Consider the following 16706-nt stretch of genomic DNA (forward strand, 5'->3'; position numbering starts at 1 on the left):
TAGTGTTGTTAAGAAGGCAGAGCATCACTTTATTTTAGCCAGATTTCCCCATTTAACTAATACTGCATCAATATGTTTTGACCATGACAGTTTACAATCTAGTGTTACTCCAAGCAGTTTAGTCATCTCAACTTGCTCAATTTCTACATTCCTTATTTCAAGATTTAGTTGAGGTGTAGGGTTTAGTGAGTGTTTTGTTACAAATACAATGCTTTTCATTTTAGAAATATTTAGGGCTAACTTATTCCTTGCCATCCAAGCTGAAACTAACTGCAGCTCTTTGTTGAGTGTTGCAGTCATTTCAGTCGCTGTAGTAGCTGACGTATATAGTGTTGAGTCATCCGCATACATAGAAACTCTGGCTTTACTCAAAGTCAGTGCCATATCGTTAGTAGAAATTGAAAAAAGCAAGGGCCCTAAACAGCTACCCTGGGGAATTCCTGATTCTAACTGTATTATATTTGATAGGCTTCCATTAAAGAACACCCTCTGTGTTCTGTTAGACAAGTAACTCATGACACATAAGTTTTTCCAGCAGCAGACTATGATCAAGAATGTCAAAAGCTGCACTGAAGTCTAACAAGACAGCCCCCACAATAATTTTATCATCAATTCCTCTCAACCAATCATCAGTCATTTGTGTAAGTGCTGTGCTTGTTGAGTGTCCTTCCCTATAAGCATGCTAAAATTCAGTTGTCAATTTGTTTCCATATTGCTTATACACTCACCCTCAACACACGCACACAGATACATACATACATAAACAGAGACTAAACATCACTAAAAGCCTTCTTCCTTACCTTTTTCACCCTCTGTGGATTCTTCTCTCTCTGGCACTTGCGAATGTCCATCTCTGTGGTGTTCACACAGCCTGGCTGTGAGAGAGTTAGTTTTCAGGTCAGATTATAGTGGGTCACCAGACATCCTTCCCTAGCCTGCAGGCTAGACTTAATTCAAAACTGGAGTTGGCTAATACAGAGCCCCACTAGGATCCAGATGAATTCAGGCTAACCCAGGCCCCACCAGACATTAAAACACTGTATTGTTCTAACAGTAGAGCCCTACAGGACTTTCACTGTAACATTCCTTGTCCTTTCATCATGCCCTCTCTCTATCACTCCTTCAGACCTTAGCACCACCTCCTCCTCTCAGCTTAGCACCACCACCTCCTCCTCTCAGCTTAGCACCAGCACCCTCCTTCCTTCCTCCTTTCAGCTTACCACAGGGCGATGGACGTCCCAGAATGCCCTCTCCTGGCTGTCTAGGATCTTCCTCTCAGCCTTGTCCTTCTTCCTGTCGATCCTGAGGGTAGGGGAGAGAGGACAGAGCCAAGTCAATACTGAGAACACAGACAGACATGTCACTCTTAATGAGAGACCAGAGGAGGGTAAAAGCTCAAAGTGGAAGTCACAACCTGTTTCGTCACCAAACAATCTGTGGTCTGGCCGCTGGCTGGTAGGGTACAACTCTTACATAACTGACATTTACTGATCAGTGCTTGGTTGGACTGTTTCTCTCTCTCACTCGGAATGTAACAAAGCTAAAATGTATTATCTCTTAACTACAGTAAATACTTAGTGCTCAGACTATAATCATTTGAAAGGGTAATCATGACCAGTTAGGTTTTTCTCATGCCCTGATATCATGTTTACAAATGTCAACCAGCAGATGGAGATGTAGTGGAAGGAACAGTGATAATAGTCAATGAGTAATATATCACCTAGAAAGTAACCTAGGGGTATGCATCTGGCACACTGGGGACTCTATAGTCACCTGCATCAATGCATGAAATATAAGGAATACACTGACATAGGGCACAATAGACAAAGTATCAAAACCACAATATGTTGTGTGCGTGCTCGTTTGCCTAGTTACTGTCCACTCACTTGACCTGCGCCTCAGCTTGCATGAAGATGAACTCCCACTTCCTGGCGAAGGCCCTCTGCAGTCGAGCCAGGTTCTCCTGTAAGACCCCCAATCATTGAGAAATGAGGGGTAAGAGTAGACCAGTGAGTAGACCAGTTCTTGGGTAATTGCATCGCTATAATGCTTTTTGCTGCATAAAGCTAGCCAGCTCAGCTTAACCGGGAAGTAATATCATGGCTGTTGTAATTTGCATATAATAAGGGCATCTGCTTGGCAAGTGAGCAATACAAACATCTGTCATACATATTCAATGAAGTCACCTATTTGAATTGTGGGAAAAACAACACTCTGACTAAACCTATATGGCATGGAATAGACAAGAGCTTATGAGCATGGCATGTGATCTGAGAGAATCTGTAGTTGTGTAGTTGATACCTCTTTTAAAGAGTCAGTAGTGTATTGATAGTGTACTGACGACAGTTCCAGTAGGGTGAATATGGGACTCACAGCCTCGTAGTCAGCTAGCTCCAGCCTGGCCTTGTTCTGCATGGTGCGCTTGCACAGGTAGATAGCTGCAGAGGAGAGAGAAGACAGCAGAGTGTAGTCAGTTACTTACTGTTGCTTGGCAGACTGCCTGCCTTTAGTGATATTGCCAAACAAATGTCACATATGCTGTATCGCCAGTTGTAAGTGTAGTTTATTTCTTGCAAACAAATGCCACCTACTCGGTTTCCGCCTGAGTAAATCTGTTCCGATCAGAGTGAGGTGAGCAATATTTAATGAGACAGTTGGCAACTTTCCATTTACATAATCAGGCTGGAGAAATGCCATGCAAACATGAAACCCTGGAGATGTACAATAATGTCACATAAGACGTCTGTACCCTGATTGGCTAATATAGCCTGGGGGTAAAATGAGATCCTACTGGGGAGATAGTGGGATGCATTACAGAGTGGGCCACTCAATCAATACTGGTTGTGAGACAACAACAGATCCATAGTCTGTGTTTAGACTCTAGGCAGGAGGATATGACACAGTCTGGGCCAGACACTGCTCTCACTCTGCACTGAGCAGGGCTATAGGTTAGGCTGGCAGGGAGAGGCATCAGGGGGGAATAGCTGGGGGTTACACATAATGAAAATATGAGGGGTAACATTTAGACACATTTGAGTTCAGTGATATTTTCTCAATCCACCCTTAGGGACCACAACATAACTTACCATAGTCTGTGTTTTCAGGTTCCCAACAATTAGAGGGCCAGAAGTATGGAGCCTGAGGAGGAAAGTGGAGAGATCATTAACTTACTCATCATCTTAAGATCATTTATACATCAGAGCATCTGTCCAAGACTGGAGAAGGTCTCCTTTTTACTGTTTTTCCTAATGTTGATGCAGACATTTTTTTCCACGCTGTCCCTAGGAGTGAAGTAAACAGCTCCTTTTCATTTTGTTTCACTCGGTAAACATTTTTGTGTTGAGTATGTGGATTAAAATGTTCAAATAATGAGGTTTTAAACACATTTCTGAGACACAGTTTAGTTTGAAGATGGGCAGCCCCGGTTTTAATATGCATGTTGTGTCCAGTCCACCCTGACTCATAGCCCTAAGTCATGTTGAGATGAAGATGCTGGAGAACACACAAACCGTCCATACTCTTTGTTCATGCCTTTCCCTCTCTACGAACATGCTGAAGATAAAATAAGATGAGTGGTGTGATAATCAATGCCCTTCTTATGCTCTGCATAACTATATAGGTAAGAACAATATCTATATTCTCCATCCGGATTTCTTTGATTATCGCAATTGATATTTCAGATTCACAGTTCATTCCATGATGCATAAATAATGGATTTCTCAGATCTATCATTTTTAATGATAGGCAGAATTAGAATGCAGAGATGTGCCGAGACATCTCCAATATTATTAGCTTAAAGCCCCCATGCAGTCTTTGCAATTTTATTTTTAAATCAGCACTGTATGTCTAAAAGATCCCTGAGTGTTTAGTGAAAATGTGTAATTTAAATGCTCAGTCTGATCATGTGGGTGTTAGGAAACAAATTTGAAGATATTTACATAAGCAGCCCTGATTGGCTGATAGGATGGTCTAGAGCCGACCCCCTTACCCAGATGAACAATCAGATTACACTGTGACATCATGATGTGGGCCAAAAGTTCCATCCCACCTGAACAGGCTGAAATTTCAGGATTTCCTTTCAAACAGCTCTTACACAAAAAGGGCAATCTGATCATTTTCACAGTTTCTTAGTGTTATTTCGACCTCATAGTGTGGAAATATCATAACTGCACTGCCCCTCTAACAACAAAAGGCTAACAAGATGATTGAGATATGAATATGTGTCAGAATCAACACATCAAACAGACAGGTTAACATGTATTTTCTTAAGTCTAAACCAAACTGCAGCAGTGACATATCATGGTGTGACTAGCCACGGGAAGTAGGGGTGCTGAAGGTGCTGCAAATTGAAATACTTTTGCCAAAATTATTTAAAATCAATGTACAAATTCAAAATACTACACCAGGGAGCATAATTTAGCCACAGAGGATCAGTAGCTTTTAAAAAATAGCTGTGGATTAAGTTTTATCACAAGCACTTACAGTTGTGAAAGCTGCAATTTGGGAAACATGCATGTCAAATATAGAACAGCTTGTTGCACTGTGGCCAAAGACAAATATTATATAGAAGAATTTTGGAACCTTTAAACCTGGTACTTTGACTGTTAAAATCAAGGGTACACAAGCATTGGTTGCCAGGCCTTACTTGGGGTGCGATTGTAAATTCCATCTGGAGTGCCAGAGCATGGTCAGATTATCCGTTCGTAAACTCAGAGCGTTCAGAGCGCACACTGGACACTCTGGCCGAGGAGTAGTGTTGATCCACGTGTTCTGACCTCACAACGGCAGTCATGCACCCAAGCTAACTGACTAACGGTGGCTAGCTTGCTAGCTACTTCAAGACTCATATGTGAGAACATCTCACTCTGACCATTTTACTCGCCCTAGCAGAGCTGGTTAGGCTGTTTTCATTTCATCCAGAGCGTTGGTTAACGTTAACTCTGGTGCTGGCAACAATTTAATTAAGTTTCTTTGCTGACGATTACTGACTCCGGTCCTATTCAATGAGTGTTGAGCATTCGTAAATGCATCAGTTACTCACACTCAGACGAGAGTGCTCTGAAATCGGAGTAGATAGCCAGAGTGCATTTACGAACGCACCCTTGAATGGGAACTGTCATCTATGGTTGGTTGTGGCTGTCAAATAGCTTTTTGCACATTTCTAAATGCACAAGAAAAAACAATGGGATACCATTTGGAAAGCAAATCCCTACTGCTGAAAAGAGAAGACTAATCTAAGAAGACTAGACTGTTGAAGCTAAGAATTTTTAACAAGTGATTGCATTTAGAATTGTTATGCAATAATTGATTAACGAGATACACACGTTGCATTCGGAAAGTATTCAGACACCTTGACTTTTTCCACTTTGTTAGGCTACAGCCTTATTCTAAAATGTAATAAATAAATAAATAAATAAATATATATATATATATATATATATATATATATATATATATATATATATATATATATATATATCATCAATCTACACACAATACCCCATACAAAGCAAAGCAAAAACAGGTTTTATGAATACTGAAATATCCAATTTACATACAATTGAAGTCGGAAATGTACATACACTTAGGTTGGAGTCATTAAAATATGTTTTTCAACCACTCCACAAATTTCTTGTTAACAAACTATAGCTTTGGCAGGTTCATCTGTACAAACAATAGTACGCAAGTATAACACCATGGGACCACACAGCCATCATACCGCTCAGGAAGGAGATGTGTTCTGTCTCCTAGAGATGAAAGGTACGTTGGTGCGAAAAGTGCAAATCAATCCCAGAACAACAGCAAAGGACCTTGTGAAGATGCTGGAGGAAACAGGTACAAAAGTATCTATATCCACAGTAAAAAAGAATCCTATATCGACATAACCTGAAAGGCCGCTCAGCAAGGAAGAAGCCACTGCTCCAAAACAGCCATAAAAAAAACCAGACTACGGTTTGCAACTGCACATGGGGACAAAGATCGTACTTTTTGGAGAAATGTCCTCTGGTCTGATGAAACAAAAATAGAACTGTTGACCATCGTATGTTTGGAGGAAAATAGGGGGAGGCTTGCAAGCCGAAGAACACCATCTCAACCGTGAAGCACGGAGGTGGCAGCATCATGTTGTAGGGGTGCTTTGCTGCAGGAGGGACTGGTGCACATGGAGTGGCCATCACAAAGCCCTGACCTCAATCCTATAGAAAATGTGTGGGCAGAACTGAAAAAGCGTGTGCGAGCAAGGAGGCCTTCAAACCTGACTCAGTTACACCAGCTCTGTCAGGATGAATGGGCCAAAATTCACCCAACTTATTGTGGTAAGCTTGTGGAAGGCTTCCCGAAACGTTTGACCCAAGTTAAACAATTTAAAGGCAATGCTACCAAATACTAATTGAGTGTTTGTAAACTTCTGACCCACTGGGAATGTGATGAAAGAAATAAAAGCTGAAATAAATCATTCTCTCTACTATTATTCTGACATTTCACATTCTTAAAATAAAGTGGTGATCCTAACTGACCAAAGACAGGGAATTTTTACTAAGATTAAATGTCAGAAATTGTGAAAAACTGAGTTTAAATGTATTTGGCTAAGGTTTTTGTAAACTTCCGACTGCAACTGTAAGTATTCAGACCCTTTACTCAGTACTTTGTTGAAGCAGCTTTGGCAGTGATTACAGACTCGAGACTTCTTTAGTATCATGCTACAAGCTTGGCACACCTGTGTTTGGGGAGTTTCTCCCATTCTTCTCTGTAGATCCTCTCAAGCTCTGTCAGGTTGGATGGGGCGTGTCACTGCACAGCTATTTTCTGGTCTATCTAGAGATGTTAGATCGGGTTCAAGTCTGGACTCTGGCTGTGCCTCTCAAGGACATTCTTGTCCCGAAGCCACTCCTGCGTTGTCTTGACTGTGTGCTTTGGGTCGTTGTCCTGCTGGAAAGTGAACCTTCGCCCTAGTCTGTGGTTCTGAGCGCTCTGGATCAGGTTTTCATCGAGTATCTGTCTGTACTTTGCTCTGTTCATCTTTCCCTCCATCCTGACTAGTCTCCCAGTCCCTTCCACTGAAAAACATCCTCACAGCATGATGCTGCCACCACCATGCTTCACCGTAGGAATGGTGCGAAGTTTCCTCCAGACGTGACGTTTGAGAGTTCAATCTTGGTTTTCATCAGACCAGAGAATCTGGTTTGCCTTTTGGCAAACTCCGACAACTTTTTTCTTCTTCTCCCAGAGAATTGGCTGAGGCCAATACTTTTTTTTGTCTTTTCAATATTTTTATCTGCCAAAATCCAGCTATTACTGGCTAACGGAAACCCTGAGCCGGACAAGTGACCGGGACCCGGGAAGATTTATAATTTATTGGACATTTTAAGAATTTACCAGTCATCCATATGCATTGGGTGTGTAACCCATTAGGGTGTCCACCCACACAGCCAGCGCCATCAATAATCAAGGGATATTGGCCAAATGAGCCACATTTACATGCACTTAAAAACAGTCTATAAGAAATTACAAAAACACTATTCCTTGTGTTTCGAATTTCGATGTGTAGCATATGCAAAACTTTATAGCCCATTGTTTTATTGGTATTTACTTTCCTAAAACAATAATTGTCCATCTCATGTTCAGCTGTGGGAAATTTGAGCACTAAATGCAACAATGAATTGCATGCATAGGCCTATAGACTTAGGTGTCCACTGTATGTATGATATTAATATTTAAAAAGTAAATATAAAGGAAGAGAAGCTTAGTCCTAGTCTCTCCCCATAGAGAGAGAGAGATGCCTGAGGCATGCTATGACACCAACATTCATTCATTTATCCTTGTCAGATTGGCTACTGCGTCTGCTATACAGATATAGGCATACAGAAGGAGTCTAATTCATACATTTTCTATCTGAATATTTTTTTATAAAGATAAGTATTATATTGTTATATTATAGGGGTAACTCTGGTAGGCCTAAAACATTATTCCTCACCTCAATTTCAACTGTCAGAGTCAGTTGGAGCGCCTGTGCGCACTGCCTTCATGTCATAGGCCTTCAGTATAATAGAGGCTAATAGCCACACCACACAAAACCTTCACAAACGTTTCTAAACTTTATTAATTTAAGGTAATACCAAAAGTAAGTCAAGCCATTGTTTATCTGGAAAATATGAGCAGGATAATATATCATGGTAAACACAACACTACAGTTGGAACTTCATTTGGCCCCAAAAAATGGCTCAACAGAATGAAACAAAACACTTGCGAACTGGTTTAAACATTCACAAAGGTTTTGAACAGGCTGTATTGCAGCAATTACCAAGAAAGGCTAGTGCCTACCATACCCAACAAATGACAGCAAATAGGCTAATGATGTTTATTTTACAACAGGCCTTATAACTTATCTTAAACTAAATACAGAATTTAGCCAACGAAAATGTCTCCTCAGAATTAAACAAAATACATTTTGCATAGGCTTTTTAAAGAACTGATTTAGACTAATACATATGCCTACAATAATAACAATTATATACATAACAAAAATAATAAAGCAAATGCTAAAAAATATGTTTGTTTTTTTGCATCCTACCTGAGTAGCAAGTTGCACATAAAGTACCAGTCAAAAGTTTGGACACATTTGTTTTTCAACGGGACAATGACCCAACACACCTCCAGGCTGTGTAAGGGCTATTTGACCAAGAAGGAAAGTGATGTTGTGCTGCATCAGATGACCTGGCCTCCACAATCACCCGACCTCAACCAAATTGAGATGGTTTGGGATGAGTTGGACCGCAGAGTGAAGGAAAAGCAAGTGCTCAGCATATGTAGGAACTCCTTCAAGACTGTTGGAAAAGCATTCCAGGTGAAGCTGGTTGAGATAATGCCAAGATTGTGCAAAGCTGTCATCAAGGCAAAGGTGGCTACTTTGAAGAATCTCAAATATAAAATATATTTTGATTTGTTTAACACTTTTTTGGTTACTACATGATTCCATATGTGTTATTTCATAGTTTTGATGTCTTCACTATTATTATAGAATGTAGAAAATAATACAAATAAAGAAAAACCCTTGAATGAGTAGGTGTGTCCAAACTTTTGACTGGTACTGTATGTGTGGTATTAATAACAAAATATTCTGCTAATGTCTTATATTGTGTAAATTACGTAGCATGCATGAAATGTGTTTATTAAAGGCTTGCCCCGAAACATCACAGATTTATCTCAAAGCACAGCAAGAAGTTGTCATTAAAAGCGGGGCTTCCAAAGATGCAGCACCTATTTATAGCACAGCGTGCCCACACAGCTTCTGTCAAAGCTCCTCAGTGCTGGCACAGAGACACACTCAAAAGGGCATCAACATACTCAAAAAAGCATGCAGGTCCTCTTTTATTGGCAATGATGACGCTCACTTGTTGCACCACACGTAACATCTGAGGAAGGGTATTTTTAGTCCGATTGATTATGGGTGACACACACGCATCCCCTTCCAGAAAAAGTCTCATCATTTTAATCTGAGGGAAAAGAAGAGTGCATAAATGGATTCTCCGGTAGATTGGGGGAGGAGTGGGATGGGTGAGTGACAGAGAAAAGTGCAGAGGAAGAGAGTGCCAGCTTAGCGCTTCCCAAAGGGAGCTGCTCCTAGTTGGGATTAGCCAGCCATAGTGACTCATTATTCTGGAGCCTTTCAGCAGGACCAGGGACCATTCAGCCTCCACTACACTGTAACACACTGTGCTGAATGTCACAATGCATGCAGGGCCGGCTTAATGCAGGGGCGTACTAGGGCTGAAGCCCCTGGGCCCAGGCCCGATGGGGGACCAAGAGGCAGCAAAAAATAAAACAAATAAAAAAATAAAAGTTAAAATATAAATATAAATATATACTCAGCAAAAAAAGAAACGTCCTCTCACTGTCAACTGCATTAATTTCAGAAAACTTATTTTAACGTGTAAATATTTGTATGAACATAACAAGATTCAACAACTGAGACATAAACTGAACAAGTTCCACAGACATGTGACTAACAGAAATGGAATAATGTGTCCCTGAACAAAGGGGGGGTCAAAATCAAAAGTAACCGTAAGTATCTGGTGTGGCCACCAGCTGCATTAAGTACTGCAGTCATCTCCTCCTCATGGACTGCACCAGATTTGCCAGTTCTTGCTGTGAGATGTTACCCAACTCTTCCACTAAGGCACATGCAAGTTCCCGGACATTTCTGGGGGGAATGGACCTCACCCTCCGATCCAACAGGTCCCAGGCGTGCTCAATGGGATTCAGATCCGGGCTCTTCGCCAGCCATCGCAGAAAACGGACATTCCTATCTTGCAAGAAATCGCGTACAGAACGAGCAGTATGGCTGGTGGCATTGTCACTGGAGGGTCATGTCCGGATGAGAATGCAGGAAGGGTACCACATGAGGGAGGAGGATGTCTTCCCTGTAATGCATAGCTTTGAGATTGCCTGCAATGACAACAAGCTAAGTCCAATGATGTTGTAACACATCGGACGCGAGTGAACAGGCCTACAAGCCCTCAGTCCAGCCTCTCTCAGCCTATTGCGGACAGTCTGAGCACTGATGGAGGGATTGTGCATTCCTGGTTTAACTCGGGCAGTTGTTGTTGCCATCCTGTACCTGTCCCGCAGGTGTGATGCTTGCATCCTTGCAGCATGCCTAAGGCACGTTCACGCAGATGAGCATGGACCCTGGGCATCTTTCTTTTGGTGTTTTTCAGAGTCAGTAGAAAGGCCTCTTTAGTGTCCTAAGTTTTCATAACTGTAACCTTAATTGCCTTCTGTCTGTAAGCTGTTAGTGTCTTAAAGACCGTTCCACAGGTGCATGTTCCTTAATTGTTTATGGTTCATTGAACAAGCATGGGAAACAAGACTTTACAATGAAGATCTGTGGATTTGGATTTTTACAAATTATCTTTGAAGGACAGGGTCCTGAAAAAGAGACGTTTCTTTTTTTGCTGAGTTTATTAAGGAAAAAATATACTGCATTTATTATATTACAGTGTATTTGGAAACTATTCAGACCCCTTGACTTTTTCCACATTTGTTTACGTTACAGTCTTATTCGAAAATGGATGAAATTCATATTTTCCTCATCAATCTATACACAATACCCTGTAATGACAAAACAAAAACAGGGTTTTAGACATACAAATTTATATAACAAAACAAAAACAGGGTTTTAGACATACTAATTTATATAACAAAACAAAAACAGGGTTTTAGACATACTAATTTATATAACAAAACAAAAACAGGGTTTTAGACATACTAATTTATATAACAAAACAAAAACAGGGGCAGCAGGTAAAGCGTTGGATAGTAACTGAAAGGTTGCTGGATCGAATCCCCGAGCTGACAAGGTAAAAATCTGTCGTTCTGCCCCTGAGCAAGGCAGTTAACCCATTGTTCCCGGGAGCCGAAGACGTGTATTTAGATTATGGCAGCCCCCCACACCTCTCTGATTCATAGGGGTTGGGTTAAATGCAACACATTTCAGTTGAATGCATTGAGTTGTACAACTGACTAGGTATCCCTCTTTTCTTTCCCTTTATTTACATAAGTATTCAGACCCTTTGCTATGAGACTTGAAATTGAGCTCAGGTACATCCTGTTTCCATTGATCATCCTTGAGATGTTTCTACAACTTGATTGGAGTCCATCTGTGGTAAATTCAATTGATTGGACATGATTTGGAAAGGCACACACCTGACTTTATAAGGTCCCACAGTTGACAGTTCATGTCAGAACAAAAACCAAGCCATGAGGTTGAAGGAATTGTCTGTAGAGCTCCGAGACAGGATTGTGTCGTGGCACAGATCTGGGGAAGGGTAGCAAAACATCTCTGCAGCAAGACTCTTCTTAGAGCTGGACGCCTGGCCAAACTGAGCAATCGGGGGGGAAGGTCCTTGGTCAGGTAGGTGATCAGGAACCCGCTGGTCACTCTGACAGAGCCCCAGAGTTCCTCTGTGAAGATTGAGGTACCTTCCAGAAGGACAACCGTCTCAGCAGCTCTCCACTAATCAGCCGCTTATGGTAGAATGGCCAGACGGAGCCACTCCTCAGTAAAAGGCACATGACAGCCCGCTTGGAGTTTGCCAAAAGGCACCTAAAGGACTCTCAGATCATGAGAAACAACATTCTATGGTCTGAAGAAACCAAGATTGAACTCTTTGGCCTGAATGCCAATCGTCGAGTCTGGAGAAAACCTGGCACCATCCCTACGGTGAAGCGTGGTGATCACAGCATCATGCTGTGGGGATGTTTTTCAGTGGCAGCAACTAGGAGACTAGTCAGAGTCGGGAGAAAGATGAATAGAGTCGAAAGTACCGAGAGATCCTTGATGATAACCTGCTCAGGATCTCAGACTGGGGCGAAGGTTCACCTTCCAACAGGACAACGACCCTAAGCTCACAGCCAAGACAACGCAGGAGTGGCTTCGGGACAAGTCTCAATGTCCTTGAGTGGCCCAGCCATAGCCCGGACTTGAACCTGATCAAACATCTCTGGAGAGACCTAAAAATAGCTGCGCAGCAACGCTTCCCATCCAACATGACAGAGCCGGAGAGGATCTGCAGAGAGGAATGGGAGAAACTCCCCAAATAGTTAAATAAAATAAAAATAAATACATATGTGCCAAGCTTGTAGCGTCATACCCAAGAAGACTCAAGGCTGTAATCGCTGCTAAAGGTGCTTCGACAAAGTACAGAGTAAAGAGTCTGAATACTGTTTTTGCTTTGTCATTATGGGGTATTGTGTGTAGATTGATGAGGATAAAAAATATTTAATCCATTCTAGAATAAGGCTGTAACGTAACAAAATGTGGAAAAAGTCAAGGGGTACCTCAATTACCTCGTACCCCTGCACATCAACTCGGTACTATGACCCCATGTACAGAATAGAGTGAAGTTATTGTTACTCATTGTGTATTTACTATTACTTTTATTATAATGTGAAATACATTTTCTATTATCTCTCTATTTTCTTTCTCTTTGCATTGTTGGGAAGGGCCCGTAAGTAAGCATTTCACTGTTAGTCTATGCCTGTTATTTTCGAAGCATGTGACAAATAACATTTGATTTGAACAGCAATGCCAGATTGTGGGATGCTGTGAGTAGATATGCAACACTGTACATTGTGCCTCTCCAATTGATATCATCTATAAAATCAACATTGTTATTGATATTTATAATATAGTGATCTGTAGTGATTTACCCACGGGTTAAGGGAGAGAACAAGGGTAGGGGTGTCCAGACCAATTACAACACTTGACCTGTTACTAAGGATCAGACTATAGGAATCTCTCAATTCAGTTGCTCTGTTAGAACACTCTCCCCTGGTTTTCTCTGCTTTAGAGCGTAAAGTGACCAGCCACAAGGTATTGAGGCTACTGTTCTAGACAGTGCACAGGATAATTTATGGTCATAACTCAAGTTATGGATGGTGGTGTGGACAGTAAATCCAGTTTGGGACCACTACACTCTTAGAACAAAAGGTGCTATCTAGAAAGGGGTTATTCAGCTGTCCCCACATAAAACCCCTTGAAGAATCCTTTAGGTTCCATGTAGAAAATAAGAAAGAAAACGTTTCTCTATGGGGGACAGCCGAAGAACCCTTTTTTAACCCTTTTTTTCTAAGAGTGGAAGGAGGTACGTCTACTGGTGCCTGAAGTTACCATGGTAGCTTACCTGGAAGCGGTACAGGGTCCCATCATCTTTGAGAGTGAGGACGTGGTCGGAGATGGGGAAGAGGTAGCCAAGGGCAGCGATCAGGCTCCCTAAATGAATGGCTTCAGCTACAGGAAAGAAGACTAACGCTGAGTAGAGAAAAATGGCTTGAGTAGAGACTGACATCAGGGGTCAATCCCAGTCACGCTGGCTATGTACATAGCAGACATACCTGAGTCCTCAATGGAGAGGTTTTTCATCAGCCACTGCACAATGTCTGCTCCTGGTATTCAAAGCAGAAGAATGGTTGATAGGGACAATGAAATGGCATTGTACACACACAGAAAGCCTCTACACAACAGCTGCAATAGTTAACAGGTCTCCCCTCAACAATCTATTACTTTTAGCTTACAGCACAGCTACAATGCCCTTGGCTGAGGCTGAATGTGGCACAGCTGAGTATGTGTTTGCATGAACAATCCAAATGGAACAATGTGATCTTGGTCTAACAATAGGCAGGAAACCACACTACCCTTTCCCATCTGGACAAAAGGAACACCTAAGTGAGAATGCTATTCATTGACTACAGCTCAGCGTTCAACACCATACTGCACCACAAAGCTCATCACTAAGCTAAGGACTCTGTGACTAAACACCTCCCTCTGCAACTGGATCCTGTACTTCCTGACGGGTCTCCCCCAGGTGGTAAGGGTAGGCAACAACACATCTGCCACGCTGATCCTCAACACCGGGGCCCCTCAGGGGTGCATGCTTAGTCCCCTCCTGTACTCCCTGTTCACCCACGACTGCATGGCCAAGCACAACCCCCCCTCCGTCGGCCCCCCTGCTACTGCACGGCAAGTGGTACCCGAGCGCCAAGTCTAGGTCCAAAAGGCTCTTTAACAGCGTCACCCCCAAGCAAAAAGACTGCTGAACAATTAATCAAAAGGCCACCCCCCCCTTTGTCTTTCACTGCTGCTACTCGCTGTTTATTATCTATGCATAGTCACTTTACCCATACCAACATGTACAAATTACCTCTGTTTTTAATTTTGTTTACTAAATATTTTATTAACTCTATTTCTTGAAATGCATTATTGGTTAAGGGCTTGTAAGTAAGCATTCGACATGTGACAAATACAATTTGATTTGATTTGAAACCAGGTAACCATCTTTTCTCTCCTGGACAGCAACATATTTGGCATAATGTGAGAAGGGGTGAGACTGGGAGAGTGAAGCGTGAGCCCAGCAGGCCTAAAGAGACGTGAGAGGGTAAGTCACACTCAGAGCAACGTTACTGGGATCCCCCCCCCCCCTCCTCTCCTATTCCCCAGCCCCATGGCTACTGTTGACTCTGTTGACTCACACACACACATACACACACCAGCCAGAACAGTCTTACTCACTCACACTGCCCCCTAAAACCATGTCATAAAACACACAACCAGCCACTCTCTACAATGTCAGTGCCAGACGGCCTCATCTGTCCCCCTCTGCAGAGGCAGCAAGTCAAATGAGCCTGAAAGGTCATATTTGCTTTAATGATTCTGACTCTCTGTCTGCTCTCTCTGCTTTCTCTTATTGTATGAGACAACAGACACACACGCACGCACGCACGCAAGAACGCACGCACGCACGCACGCACGCACACACACACACACACACACACACACACACACACACACACACACACACACACACACACGCACACACACACACACACACAGCTGGTCACCTGATACCACACTGGGGATCTTGGACAGGAAGCTCTTGACAGTTCGGATAGCCACTCCTCCTGCCTTCTCATCCTGTAGCCGCATAATGACATCTTCAATCTAACGGGGAGAGGAGACACAACAAAAGTGATCAGGGTTAGAACACAAACCAAACCATCCACAGTCTCTCCATTAAAATGGTTCATTTTCATATAACAATCCAATTTTAATGTGGAAATCTAGGGTCTGTTTATCCAGCCCCACAATTCCCACGGTAACAAGGCCCACTAATGGGGAGACTAGGCCCATTGAAGATGGCTGTCAGAGCGATTCCCCAGAGGTTAAGATAAACATCACACCTCAAATGCCTTGCAGGCAGCAAGCACCCCGCCACATCACACAACAGCAGCCTAAAATTAGGCACGGCTGCACCGTGCTCGCAGCTCAAGACTCAGACACACACACACACACCCACATACTGACTGACTGTAACAAAGACGATTATGCTTGGATGAATTCAAAGGCCTGATTGTGTGCAAAGCTGATTTGATTTGGCTGCTCCTTTAGCTTCACAATCTCAGAAAGGTCATCTGTATTTATCTGTACTGTTAAATGGGAGATGGCATGGATCGACTCGTTCTATTACCATCAATATTCAGCAACAATCAGAAAACGCTCTTTATCAGCCATTTGTATAGAGCCCTATAGGGGACAGTGATAAAGTCAAGCAATTCTCTGTTGTGTGCCACTGCCATTCCAGCATGTTCCTGACCCCCTTCTCTCTCTCTCCTCTCATCCATCATTCAAACAGACACATTTGCATGTTCCAGCAGCCTCCTTAGCCTCAGAAATTCATCTCTTAGCGAGCGCACCAAGGGCCAACTGCCTCCTCTCCTAAGTGGTTGCAGCAGGTTGCAGTTGCACGGCATGCCTCAGTACTGTGTATCTCTGCCCTCACAACGACAACCATAGAGATGTGCAGTATTCTGGCCAATCCCAACTAACAGGCCAAGGACAGTATAAATAAGAATGGTTGGTGTCGCAACAAGTACAAACATTGGTCACTATTTCAACAACCAGCCCCTACAATCATTGTGTCTCTGGTCTGATGGCCTGATGAGAGCAACAAGCATAATTCAGTAGACCCATTAGCAGGTCCGTCTCTGGCTAGAAGTAGTGTTGAGAAGACACTAGGTCCGTCTCTGGCTAGAAGTAGTGTTGAGAAGACACTAGGTCCGTCTCTGGCTAGAAGTAGTGTTGAGAAGACACTAGGTCCGTGTCTGGCTAGAAGTTGAGAAGACACTAGGTCTGTCTGGCTAGAAGTAGTGTT

General features: G+C 42.6%; 1 protein-coding gene across 1 annotated transcript in view; it reads right to left on the bottom strand.

Annotated features, from left to right (window-relative positions):
• The window catches only part of LOC110497940 (regulator of G protein signaling 6), a 63058-nt gene that overhangs the window by 8206 nt on the left and 38146 nt on the right, over positions 1 to 16706 (bottom strand). The window contains exons 3-10 of the mRNA XM_036954886.2: positions 15397 to 15496; positions 13894 to 13944; positions 13683 to 13789; positions 3087 to 3138; positions 2374 to 2438; positions 1887 to 1963; positions 1221 to 1302; positions 801 to 875 (exon numbers count right to left, since the gene is read on the bottom strand). Of these exons, the coding sequence (XP_036810781.1) occupies positions 801 to 875; positions 1221 to 1302; positions 1887 to 1963; positions 2374 to 2438; positions 3087 to 3138; positions 13683 to 13789; positions 13894 to 13944; positions 15397 to 15496 (609 nt within the window). The remainder of the gene's footprint in view (positions 1 to 800; positions 876 to 1220; positions 1303 to 1886; positions 1964 to 2373; positions 2439 to 3086; positions 3139 to 13682; positions 13790 to 13893; positions 13945 to 15396; positions 15497 to 16706) is intronic.

Source organism: Oncorhynchus mykiss, chromosome 19, assembly GCF_057628025.1.
Source record: "Oncorhynchus mykiss isolate SJ-2025 chromosome 19, ASM5762802v1, whole genome shotgun sequence".
In the NCBI taxonomy this organism is placed as follows: Eukaryota; Metazoa; Chordata; class Actinopteri; order Salmoniformes; family Salmonidae; genus Oncorhynchus; species Oncorhynchus mykiss.